This window comes from Diadema setosum, chromosome 5 (assembly GCF_964275005.1).
Source record: "Diadema setosum chromosome 5, eeDiaSeto1, whole genome shotgun sequence".
NCBI lineage: Eukaryota > Metazoa > Echinodermata > Echinoidea > Diadematoida > Diadematidae > Diadema > Diadema setosum.
This window is the reverse complement of record NC_092689.1, coordinates 11,760,408-11,773,043: the sequence shown is the minus strand read 5'-3', so window position 1 is coordinate 11,773,043 and position 12,636 is coordinate 11,760,408. Positions and strand designations below refer to the sequence as shown.

The window sequence follows — 12,636 nt, the reverse complement described above, 5'->3', positions numbered from 1 at the left end:
AGACTTAATCTGGACAAATCAGCAAGAAAAAATAGGGCTGGCAAATGTTATTGAGGTATCTTTCGGTGATCATTATCTTGTTTACTGTACCACAGGTAAAAAAAGAAAAAAGAAAAAAAGAGGCTATATAAAGACAGTAAAAATAGGCACAAGGTTGGGAGGAATATGAGGAAAGTAAATATTGAAAAACTTTATCATGGAAAGAATTACAAACCTATGAGCAGTGTAGCCGATTCCTACGACTTTTTAAAAGTATACTTTATGTATACCCAATAGAGATGCACCTGAAAAGAAAAGTCGGATTAAGAAAATGGACTCTTCTTGGACTAACAACGTTAAAAAAAAAAATCATCTTGAATTAACAATGGTATTTTATTTCTTATCAAAGGAACAAAAAAAAAACGAAAAAAAAAAAACAAACGAAAAACGATACCGCAATGCTGAGTGCTATATACAGAGAAAAGCAATAAGGTTACTGCCGTATTCGTCAAGCAAAGAAAAATTATAAAAACTCGTAGCATTGGCCTAGTAAAATGAAAGTACAGTGTATATGTAGCGGTCAGTCAGGTGATATATGGAAATCATTGAAGTCATTAATGCATATATATATATATATATATATATATATATATATATGAGATTAAAACCTATATATAAATCAATATTGAGAGTTATAATGTTTCTATCAATGATAAAACTAAAATCACCGATTGCTGTATTTCTCATAATATGGAAATCAGACGTGAAGTTCAAAGTAGTATTGTGCGCCCCCTGTTGGTCGCAACCGCTCTCCAAATCGTGACGGCACTTTGCGTTTTGATCAAGTTAGAGAGCACCATTAAGTTCGAAGAAAAGAAAGCATTCGGACCAGATAATATACCTGCCATGTTCCGGTAATACAACTGCGAATCAAATTGTTATTATCCTAAATAAATTATACATTTGTCTCTGAAGCAGGGAGTGGTCCTTGTGCAATGAAAAAAAAAAAAGTCTCTATTCCAGAATTTAAACCAGGCAAGAAGTGTGATATGAATAATGACATCGACCTATATCCATTCATTCACTAACTATAGCGGAAAATCCTGAAAAAATTAGTGCTGGATTAACTCTACACTTATCTGGATCAGAACAATATAAACAGTTGTCATCAATCCGGCTTCAGACCGAAACGTTCTACAGTGACGTCACTGTTGAACGTCACGGTTGGCTGGCTTGATATAGTTATATTAACAAAGGTGATCTAGTTGGAGTGGTTTCTCTCGACCAGAAGAAAACCTCTGTCTTTTTCAGTAAGCTACAGCTTGCTGGAAGGGACAGTTTAGCTTTAGCTTTAGCTGTACATCGGATGCAATACTAACTGTGCAAACGGGGTTCAGTTTCACAAAAATGTAATGATGCAATGTACCACTGAGTCTAACCTTGGTCCACTGTTATTTGTTTTTATCATAAACGATCTGACTTAATGTTTGAATACATGTAAAATATCATGTTGATGACACTTGCCTTTACTATGTCAAGGCAAATCCTCAGACACTAACTGATTTATTGAATGCAGATTTATTACTTATTGATTGAAGGTTGAAAAAGAACAGCCGACTTGCTTTGAATGTGAAAAAAAGTGTGAATTTCTTTCTGTAACAAGACTGGAACAAGGAGAGAGTATGAAGTCGGCACTCCAAAAGTTTGCATTCAAAATGTCCAAACATCTTACACACCGTCAGTATTTTAGGAGTTGTATTGTTAAACATTTGAATTGGAATAAGCGTACTACTACGTAACTACTTTATTAAAGTTACACAACATACTGCTTTAACATTTTCAAAAATCTGTAATTAAAAAAGGCAGGTTTGACTACTGTAGCATGATACTAGTATGGGGGGATGCTGAGAAACAGTGTTTAGAAAAGTTGAATGGGGATTTCAAAGTCAAGAAGAATTTAAGTATTTGAACACTGGTAATCTCTTAGTCTGGAGAGATTTACATGTTTCATTAAGGCCTACCATGCATGTATAAGATTTTCCTTGAAATGATGCCTCGTGAATCTATATGAAATATTTGTATTCAAAGAGTTTTCATTACGGTTGTATACAGTGTACAAGTACAAGGATTGGAATTACTAATTCAAGGCCTCGTAAAAACTTTAAGAAATGAAGCGTATCCAACAAGGGAACTGTGCAATGGAATCAGCTTCCTGTGAATTTGAAAAATAAGTCATTCGCTGGATTTAAGATGTGTTTGGATGTTGGGTTGCAGTGGCGTCTAATTTCTTATCAAATATACTTGTATCTGATGATTAAAAAAGATTACTTGATCAAGTGATGAAGGTGAAGACGAGTCATTTCGCTGATGAAGGTTGTAGCATTGGCAGCTGAAAATTCTGGAGGTAAATAATATCTTATACATGTATTGAGATCAAAATTTTAACACCAATTTCAGTGTCCATATTATATTATGCCTTGAAGTCACACGACTTTCAGAAATGCATTGGCAGCTCGAGGTTTCCCTAGGACAATACAGTTGTATAATAATGTCTAAAACCATATGAACATACCTAACCCTGGCCTGATGACGAAATAGAAACATCTGGATAACAAAATTGATTGCCTCAAACAATAAGGCTGCAGGAGAGAGCGAGCGGTACCGTCTGAACAGAGACACATCGAGAACCTTCTCTGGTTAGATTTCCATAATCTATCCATTCATGCCCAAAGGAGGTGTGGTTCCATAATAAATGCTCGTGATAAGCCCGAGCTGTGTCATTCTGTCGGGACTGTCTGACTACATGCGTATTGAGTGCATCATTGTATGTAATTAACAGAAGGGTTGTCGTGGTAATGTCGTGGTAATGCCGGGGTAATGTTGAGGGTAATGTCGAGGTAATTACCCTAGCTGGCTAGGGCAGAATTTTGCAAAAGTTACTGCAACAACTTTCGAGCAACATTTTGCGTTGGCCGTCCTAACAGGCAGGGAAAACACACAAACACACAAACAAACAAACAAACAAACAAACAAACAAACAAACAAACAATCAAAGATTTCCTGGACATTGTCGCGGTACCTCTGGTTTGAAAGACTCAGTTATAATAGAGCTTATGTCACATAACTTTCAGAAACAGCCCAAGGTGTCTATACGATATAAAAGTCACATGACCAACATTCAACTGGACTGTCATATTTTTGTTTAATCTTAACAAAATGTTTACTGCTTCGCTGCTTGTAAATTATTTCTTGGATCCAAAACAATTCACAATATGCATTCAGGATAGGTTTCCTTGAGTGTGTAGTGTTTCAGATTTGTTATGGTCCAAAATGAACAATTTCAATGCATTTGTTTTGGGATTTACATGGGTTTATCACACTGAATATCATAACATCCACGGATAAATCTGTTGGAGAAAAAAAAAAAACAAACCCAAATCATTTACATAATACATGTACAATACTCATCACTATAATTCATTTCACGTAAATGATATTTATTATTGGCTTTTCATGCTTTTTGTCCAATACTAATTAATTGGCAATATGGTCATTTCAGCTCATAAATTTGCAAACATAACATTTTAACACTGCATGTTTAGGGTTTTAACAGTAACATACCACGAAATGATTGTCTCTTTTAATGTGTCTGCTACATCATACACGGTACATGCACACACATTGCATTTATCATGACAAACATTAAGCATACTCCACACACCTACAATAAGATGACTGCACCAATTCAGCTATTCTCAAGCTGAGAATACAGTTGTACGGATTAATCCCTACTCTAATACCATTCTGATAGTTTATATAGCCTATATCATTTTTATCTTTCATTATATTACTGCAAGTGTTAAGAAAATAAATCAACAAAACAAAACAAGACACATGTACAGCCATGGGCAAACATTCCAAAAACCTGACTTTACGTACTCTTATCATATGCCAATAAGTCCGATCTTATGAAGTCATAGCCGCAATAACACCTTGTGGTGATGTGAGGTTAAACATGGGGGATATTCTCCATCTGACAGTGAGTCAAAAAAGCCTAGCTCCCATGGTCCAGCGTGAACAACACATGACAGAGAGGAAGCCAAGGCAGACACCTCTTTCAATACCAAAACCTGCACTGACAGAGATTTGATCCTTAACTCTGAACACTTGCATGAAGCTCCACACCTGCTGAAGAACTGTGTGAAATTGCTGTAAGACCAAAAATATGCCTTAAATTAAAACAAAATAAAACAAAACGCCGGCTTCTCTTCTGTTTCAAGCTACAGACCAATATTTTCCTCACAAGCTTTAATAGTAGGATCGTCAGCTACAAACAGTTCTTTGCAACTGCAGTAAAAAAAAAAAAAAAAATAACACCAAGACAAAAACACAAATAAACACTTCTTTGCTGTATTATAGTGCTAGAGCAATGGAACATTTATCATTTGGCTGTTGTCTAAAAATTTCAGAAAAAAAAAATGCCCATATACTTAAACTAGGTACAGCTGGAAAATTGCTTGTAACCAATCATCTCCATCTCCTACATGGGTAGACCTGGCAAAATAACACACCTGAACAGTTACACATTTTAAAATGTTACAATGCTGTCCAAAAGGGCTTCCGCAGTGTCATTTTCAAATAAAACCTACAATTGTCCCTAGCTTTTGGAATACATGACTTGTTGAAATCTATGCCAAACATATGAAATTTAAGCACAGATATTACACTGTTCCTCTATTGCATGCAGGGAAATATATGAAAATTGTCATGCCAACATTGAAATATAGAGCAAAGGGGGATATCGTCTATGTACTTTTATCTGGTAACATCTTCCCTAAAGCCATCACAGAAACCAGTGTGATAAAACTTCCCTAAAAGCTGGTAAAGTCCTCACTGCCAGAGTGAAGTGGTGAATGTGACCTTTGAACTATGCACTTCTGACCTCCCACACTTCGAACTCACAGAACTGGCTGCAACAATTGATACCAATGACAAGTGTAAAAAGAAAGTAAATAAAAATGCAAACTTCCTTCAAATTTAAAGTTTAACTTTCTTTTTTTTTTAACACATCTTCTTATGAATCACTCAAAGAATTTCCCTAATCACGGTTTAATCATTGTACCAAGTAACTGGATTAAACTGGCTGAGTTGCTCAACAAACAATGGATTAAACTGTGAAGTTTAGGGTCATTCATGAAACCCAACTACACAGATCAATTGCCACTGCATAGTCACACAATGCATTTTAACAAACTTTTGTCTATTACATATTTTTTCTTTTCACTTTTTGCCCCACTTTGTGACACTGACGTTCTTGACACGAAGCAGGCCTGGGCTTTGGTGAGGCTACATCTCTATCGTCCTATTTCTAAAGAAGAAGAAGGGCTAACCAGGGGGCCACTTCATCTGTCTACCTCCGATGACATGAATGTGAAGGTGATACACAGACTGACTGCCATGTTTACCATTGTTGATCACTGCACATACAGGAGAGAGAGAGAGAGAGAGAGAGAGAGAGAGAATACATTAATTTATCACATCTATTAGTTATTTAAAATTAATAGACTCTCTGCAAGACACCATGCCTGCCTTGAGCATTTTCATTTTGTGGTATAATGTTACCCTTTACCCTGCACCTAACACGTCTAGGAATACAGGGCTAAAGTTGCTTAACTCTTGAAGATTAGTCCCGAGTATACTCAGGCAGGTGTTTTTGCAACACTTTTAAAAATTTTCTGTAGCAGTGTGAGGAACACTTTGCATAGACAACAAAAATGGTACATCTTCAAGAAAGATGCACAGAACTAGACATGGTGAAAATCAGACACAAATTTAGGAATGCTGAATGGCATTAATCCTCACCAATTCTGTAGCCTTCCTCAAGGGGTTCAGTGGCAGCAATCTTCCTGGCAACAGTCATCAAGTGTCCGAGTAACTGTTGGGTACAGAGTATAGCGGAGAAATCTTAGGACAGATGAACCACAGAGGGCAATCATAATGATATTTTTGGCAGTGGAGAAATGCTTCATTAACTCAAGGCTGCACACTAACTCATTTTTTTCTGCTGGACGGACCTGTCTGTCAGACCAATAGGCACCCAGTTTTTTCATTTTTTAAAGTGGTCTATTCCTTAAAAAGTTTCTGGTCCAACAGTGATTTGTACTGGTTCGGACCAGTGCCAGTGTGCTGCATTGATTAACTGTATAGTTCAACTGGTCTTGCTAATAGATGACGTGACTGGTGAGGGGCTAATTGGAAATGGTGATTAGAGGGGGAGTTATACGGAATGTTCCATAATATCCCTTTCTATGCCAGGGTCATTGGACAGTGTTTACAATGCTATGGGATTTGACAGGCGACTCAGGCACTTTCCAGTGTAACCTGCCCGACATAGCATATCATGCCCTGAGGCAAGAATGTGTTGACTTCTTCCCTTATGTCATAAAGGTTTAGAAAAAGGTGTTTGCTGTTGTACAAAATGTAGCCGTAACACAAACACAAAAGATCCATCCAAAAGATCCAACTGCTGTGATGTCAGAGCTCTAGTTACAGCAGCAACAGACTGCCAAGCCAATAGTGCATGAGCATTGCAGTGGCAAAAACTTGCTGCATTTCTTACTTTGTCAATGCTCAATGTTTTGTGAATAGAATGCTCACGCAGCTCAATTTTTAATGCCACCACATTTCACATCGATAATAGGCCTACTGATAAAAAAAAAAAAATTACATGCTTTGAGCTTTGGCATAAAACTATAGAGTAATCAAAAGTGTTCCAAATAAAACACACACACACAAAAAAAACAACAAACAAATATTTTCCAGTTACAAAGCAGATTTTGTGTGAGTGTGTGTGTGTGTTTGGTTTTGTTTCTATTATCTTAATTTATTTATTTATTTATCTATTTTTCTTTTCTTTTTTTTTTGGGGGGGGGGGCAAATTAAGGAGTCAAGACGTCAGAAAACCATTCTACTTTTGGGAGTGGGCCCTTAGCTCATCAGCTTTATAATATTGCCATCACTTATCTAACGGTACACACCTGAGAATCACTGTCCTCCGCCTCACTAATGGTCGGTATCTCCTTCCTTGGGATGACCAGGAAATGGGTTGGTGCAACTGCATTCACATCGCGGAATGCAATGCACTGACAAGAGAGAATGAAATCATTTTTACAGCACATTAAATTTAAACATAAGGCACAAAATTTTGCATCAAATTGATTTTACACTAAAGATATTGTCAGAAAAATAAAAACAAACATGATTCTCATTTTGAATGTTATGCAACACTCACAATTTCACACATGCAATTGAATTGTTTGTTTGTTTTTTCAAGATTTTTGTTTGTTTGTCTGTTTGCATACATATGTGACCCACTACAACAAAAGGATCTGAAAGTTGGGGGAGGTCCATTCGTTGAAAATGACATGACATTATTCCCTTACTCTTCCACTTTAATTTCACATATAACACACTCATAAAAGTCCTCTGTTGCGGAGATATCAATGATTTTATGAGATTATGTCGAGTGGTCTAGGAAATCAGCGTTTAGAGAAAACCGCCTCCAAAGTTTCCCTTCCAATGCAATCGCGCTTGATGAAAGGTAAAACAGTTTTCACCTCCTAGCAATAGAAGGTACATTCACTGTTAGCAACCTCCACGATGTTCATTCAAGCTTAGGCCAGGGGCGTAAGCTTGACCAGTCAGTAACCAGGGAACCACGCATTGACCACTAAGATCACTCCCTTGTTGCTAGGGCGGAGTCGATCCGCAGCACTAAATCCAAATCGTCAAGACACACTTCTCTAATGCTAATTTCTTGCCTTTTCTTTGATCATTTAGCTTCGAAATTTTGGCAGATGATAGACGAAACATTAGACTATAAAATTATGCCCAAAACAGAAATTTGATGGTTTTGACCGATTCTGATGATCTGACTTCAAACTTGATTTTCTCGGTTCAGCCTTCCGCGACTTCCAGATCCTTTTACATGGCGGGTCATATATATGCACAAAATGCATTTCACAGCTCTGCATCATTGTCTATGTGATACACTACCACTTTCGTGCATATCAAAATATTGTAAAAGTATGGAATCATTTTGCAATGATACATTTAATCATGAGATCCATGGCAATAAATTGGGCAAGTCTTCAGGGAAATCTGTTTATCATAGCACCTTGCTACATGCACTACAATAATACTGGTTGACACTAGCACCAAATCCACCAAAATTCACTTCGTTCTGTTTTGTTTGTTTGTTGTTGTTTTTTTAACACATTAAGGATGAGTCCCAAGTATACTCTGGCAAGCGTCTATGGGAAATGCGTGTTGTAGCAAAATCAAACTGTCCTCAACGAGGTTAATGAGCAAAAAATTATTCCTGGTTTCACAATGCAATCTGACATCAGAATCGGGGAGTAACTAAGCTTGAGTATACTCTTAAATGAGTAACTTTGCTAAGCAAAATGAGAATATTAAATGCCTATGCTATATGTCAGATTTTTTTTTTTTTCTCATCCTGGACTAAATAACCAGTATTTAACTCTTTATGTGCCATGGTGAAAACCCCCTGTGTGCCACGTCATTCTGAGACACGAAGGTAGTCATGCTTTGAGAAAGAATTCTGCTTTTCCAATTTGTATAACTTCTACAAATTACTGTTAAGCTGGACATAATAGTGAGCAAAGTTAAAGAGGAATGTCAAACCTTGCCTCTATATACAATGTATAGCAATTATATTTTCAATTTTTCTTTTGAATAACCAGCTGCTACATTACTGTAAAGGCATGACTTTTGCACATAAAGTAGTGACAGAAACTTAGAATGTACACACAAATCTAGTTGGGAACACCGCTTGATAGTCAATCACCACATAGAATGCAAGCCGTATGTGAGAGGAACAAAAGCGCGAGAAACGCTTTGATTGTACCGCGGGATTAGTGATTTATCGATCGGTTTTGGCGGCTTTGTTTGTTGAGCAGAATATGCGAAGTTGGCACGCCGTCGACTGAGCAGGACGTGCGAACGTGGCACATAAAGAGTTAAGAAAGTAAAAGAAAATTTGAGGTCTTGCTGTAAAGTGTCGCATGCTTCAAGTAGGTTGCTAATATGCCACACTCTATCGGCAAAATTGCAATACAAATACTATACAGTGCTGGAAATTCATGAGAAAAAAAAAAGTGCTCAAGATACATTGTACCTTGTATCGAGGATCAGCAACCCACTATGCAGTGCATCATTCTATTTTAGGAATGCAAAGCATACAGAAGTTGTTTTTTTTTTTTTATTGCTAGCTTTTGAATGCTTGTGTTATTGACTACATCCTCAATATGCCATGCGTCTTAACACAAGAAATTCATCCAGACATGTAATTTATTTCCTTTTAGCTTACTTTCTGAAGTGGGAGTGTATAGAATTTTAAACATGGATGCATCTTTCATAAATCTGTAGAATGGAAGAATTGCAGGCTCGTGCAGTTTTGCTTTGCAAATACTGAATTAACAAATTAACAATACTGAATTAACATTAATGTGAATGAATGAATGTTACCTTATAAACATAGGAGCAAACATCATGTTATACACTGTGAATGATTTACAAAACTCTATACCTGGTCATCTTCGTAAATAAGGTCAGCGGGAACCTCCTTGTTCAAAATCTTGGTGAAAATGTTTGGCTTGTCCTTCTTGCGGTCAGTCTTGCGAGCTTCTGATGCTAGAATGCTGGCTTTGACCTCTCCATCATCACAGAATGGACGGAGCTGCATCACAGTATAAAGAAAGAGAAAAAGAGAAAAAAAATCCATGAAATCTCTGTTCTTCCAAAAAGACTACTTCATGCATTTTAACAACTGTGCCATTCATTGCTATCCACCACAAACTTCTGCAGTTCCTATGACTCCAAAACTTTCTTACCTGAAGTGCCTTGAATTTGAAGTGAACTTCAAATTCTGATTCATTGTTATCCAAAGATTAAACAAAGTTTCATCTATTATATGAAATTTGTTTCAGGCATCATTCATTTCTAGTCCAGGTAGCAGGGAGAGATAGAAAAAAAAAAATCACTCATGACCACACCATGACTCACTCATGACCATGTGTACTCTTTTTTCCAACTCATTTGCAGCTGCGAGCTGGGGATTTGACATCACTCACTCAATGACAACAATTTGAATTCCCCTACAAAATTCCACATGATTAGTTGGCTAAATCACAACAATGTCCAAAAAAATCAAGATCTACAAAGATAAAGTAGAGTTCTAACGTTAGATCAATGTCTATTTTCTGTTGTTGTCATCGTTTTTTTTTTTTTTTAATGTTAACTGCTTGTAAGTTGAAAGGGTAGACCCCTGCCCCCCCCCCCCCCCTCCCCCCGGCTAAAATAGTATTAATTAAAGGTTCTATGTTGCAATGCAAATTGTCAAGATTGGTTGAAAAAGATGAATCGACAAAGGAGACTATCAATCAATTGCAACAAATTGGAATAACAGCCATTGCCTTTGACACCTATAAAATCCAGGTACCTCTTCGTAGCTTTTGTCCCATCCCAGGTATCACTACAGCTCACAGCTCAGCTCAGTACACACAATAGGCACTCATTATTGCCCAGTCGCTGTACACCTTCGCACAGCGTCTGATCAGGGTGTTTCCACCTCCCTGGTCTGATCAGGCTATCAATATACAGTTTAATACCACTTGCAATGCATGATCATTCGCCGTCTCGACGACAGCACATTCTTCAGTCCCATATATTTCAATATACGTTGGCACTTCAAAGTCTAGATATTTTAAAATCATTTTCTGATGTATCATCGTCAGTGGTAAACAGAACTTTACCCGTACATAATGGGAAAACATACCTGGACTGCAGTCAAGTGCTTAGACACCGAAATATTCTTAAATCTAAACGTTTCTGGCCTGCAGATTGAAGTTCGCACTGCATACCGCAGGAGTTGGCTCACACCCCTGCAAGCAGCCATGACTAATCTGTACACAGACACGTACACGATCGAGCGCAAAGCACGTACCGGTACTGTCATACTTGTATACATGTTCGGTATTCGTTACGGCGCCACGTGCGCCACTAGTAAGATGAGTTGAGATTGAGGACCCTGTGCTAATTAGTAATAGCATCGACAAAAAAAAAAAAAAAAGAGAGAGAAAAAAAAAAAAGAAGAAGACTGGGATCCATAAAGATCGAATAAAAAAGAAGGAGGGAGAAAGAAAAAGTCGAAGATGAAGGTCGAAGAAGAAGAAGAAGAAGAAGGAGAAGGATGAGGAGGAGATGGAGGTATATAGTTGTCTTTACAAAGCGTCTTATAAACATAAAAAAGATACGTTTTCAAGGATCTTAGAGATTGCTCCTCAGCAGGGGCGGATCCAGGAATTCCGTAATGGGGAGGCTCCTTTATGTTGAAGGGGAGGGGGGCGCATCCCATTTTTCTTTTTATGATCTTTCGTTTTAATCCCCATTCCCCCCCCCCCCCCACAAAAAAAAGAAGATATTATAAGGGGAGGGGCGGCCCGATGCGCCCCCGCCTCAGTATCCTGTCTCAGTATGTCTCATTCAGCCCTAAATTCCTCGAAATCGGTGCTGCAACAGCAAAATAACTACATGTATCTTCATAATTAACAGGTATAGGCCTATAGTACTATCAAACATGTCAGACGCTGTATACCAAAATGAAAGTAAAAACGATTTAAAGCACAGTGCGCATTTATACAGTTTCACAATCCTGCAAAAGTTGCAATTTATTGCTTTGTAGTCGTACAAAGTGCGGTCTATTGCTAGTATTCCGTCAGTTGCTATTATGAAGACAACCATAGAGTATAACACAAATGAAGAAATATGATGCCTATAGCTTGAGTCGCGCGTATGTTGCATATAGTGTCAACAGATTGAAATATAAGACCCGGGTATATATACGACCATGAGAAATAGCAATACAAAATTACGCTGTTCTTTATCGGCGTCGATTTGTTCTTTTCTTTCAAGAAACAATACTTTCTTAGTCCTTCGAAAAAAAGGAAAAAACATAGATCAAGGTAGGGAATAAAGGAGAGACTGATTATGTAATTTGAATATTTTCATAATTAGCCTGAGTATTTCAAGTTCGCCTTCCACAAAACAAAATGATTCATATTACAGTATAGTGACTTGGATATAGTGAAAAAAAAGTTGATTTCATTTTAGATGGGAAAAATCGAGAAAGTACTGGGCGTTATCATCTTTTTCACAGATAATGAATTAGAGTTGCAGCAGCCATGGAATTTATGCAGGAGGAGAGACTAGGAAGCTATTAGCAACATATTTATGTTTATATAATACTGGGGTGTTGAGAAACGTATGTAAACATAATATTGGAGAAGCAAAGGCATTCAGTTCAATTCATTTATTTAGTCATTCTCATTGTTCTTCCAAATATCCAACAAAACATAACATAAGGTAAATCAGAAAATCTATCATTATTAAGCATCCACATAAAGTGCGAAGGATAAACGATAACGATAACTAATATAACTATAACGACAACGATAACGATAGCTAAAATAGAAATAAATCATGTGTATAAAAGGGAAAATACAAAGTACATGTATATTATTTTGAGGAGAAAAAGAGTACTGAGAGGTCCACTAAAAAGTAGTGCTTGTAGATTGT

At 37.2% G+C, this 12,636-nt stretch overlaps 1 protein-coding gene across 1 annotated transcript; it reads right to left on the bottom strand.

Moving 5' to 3' along the window:
* Positions 1-3,455: 3,455 nt before the first annotated feature.
* Positions 3,456-10,961, bottom strand: LOC140228593 (adenosine 5'-monophosphoramidase HINT1-like). Its single transcript, XM_072308822.1, has 5 exons — positions 10,838-10,961; positions 9,590-9,739; positions 7,017-7,121; positions 5,842-5,914; positions 3,456-5,456 (listed from the first exon to the last, which is right to left on the bottom strand). The coding sequence occupies exons 1-5, from the start codon at positions 10,955-10,957 to the stop codon at positions 5,365-5,367; spliced, it is 540 nt and encodes a 179-aa protein (XP_072164923.1). The 5' UTR covers positions 10,958-10,961; the 3' UTR covers positions 3,456-5,364.
* Between the last annotated feature and the right edge of the window lie 1,675 nt (positions 10,962-12,636).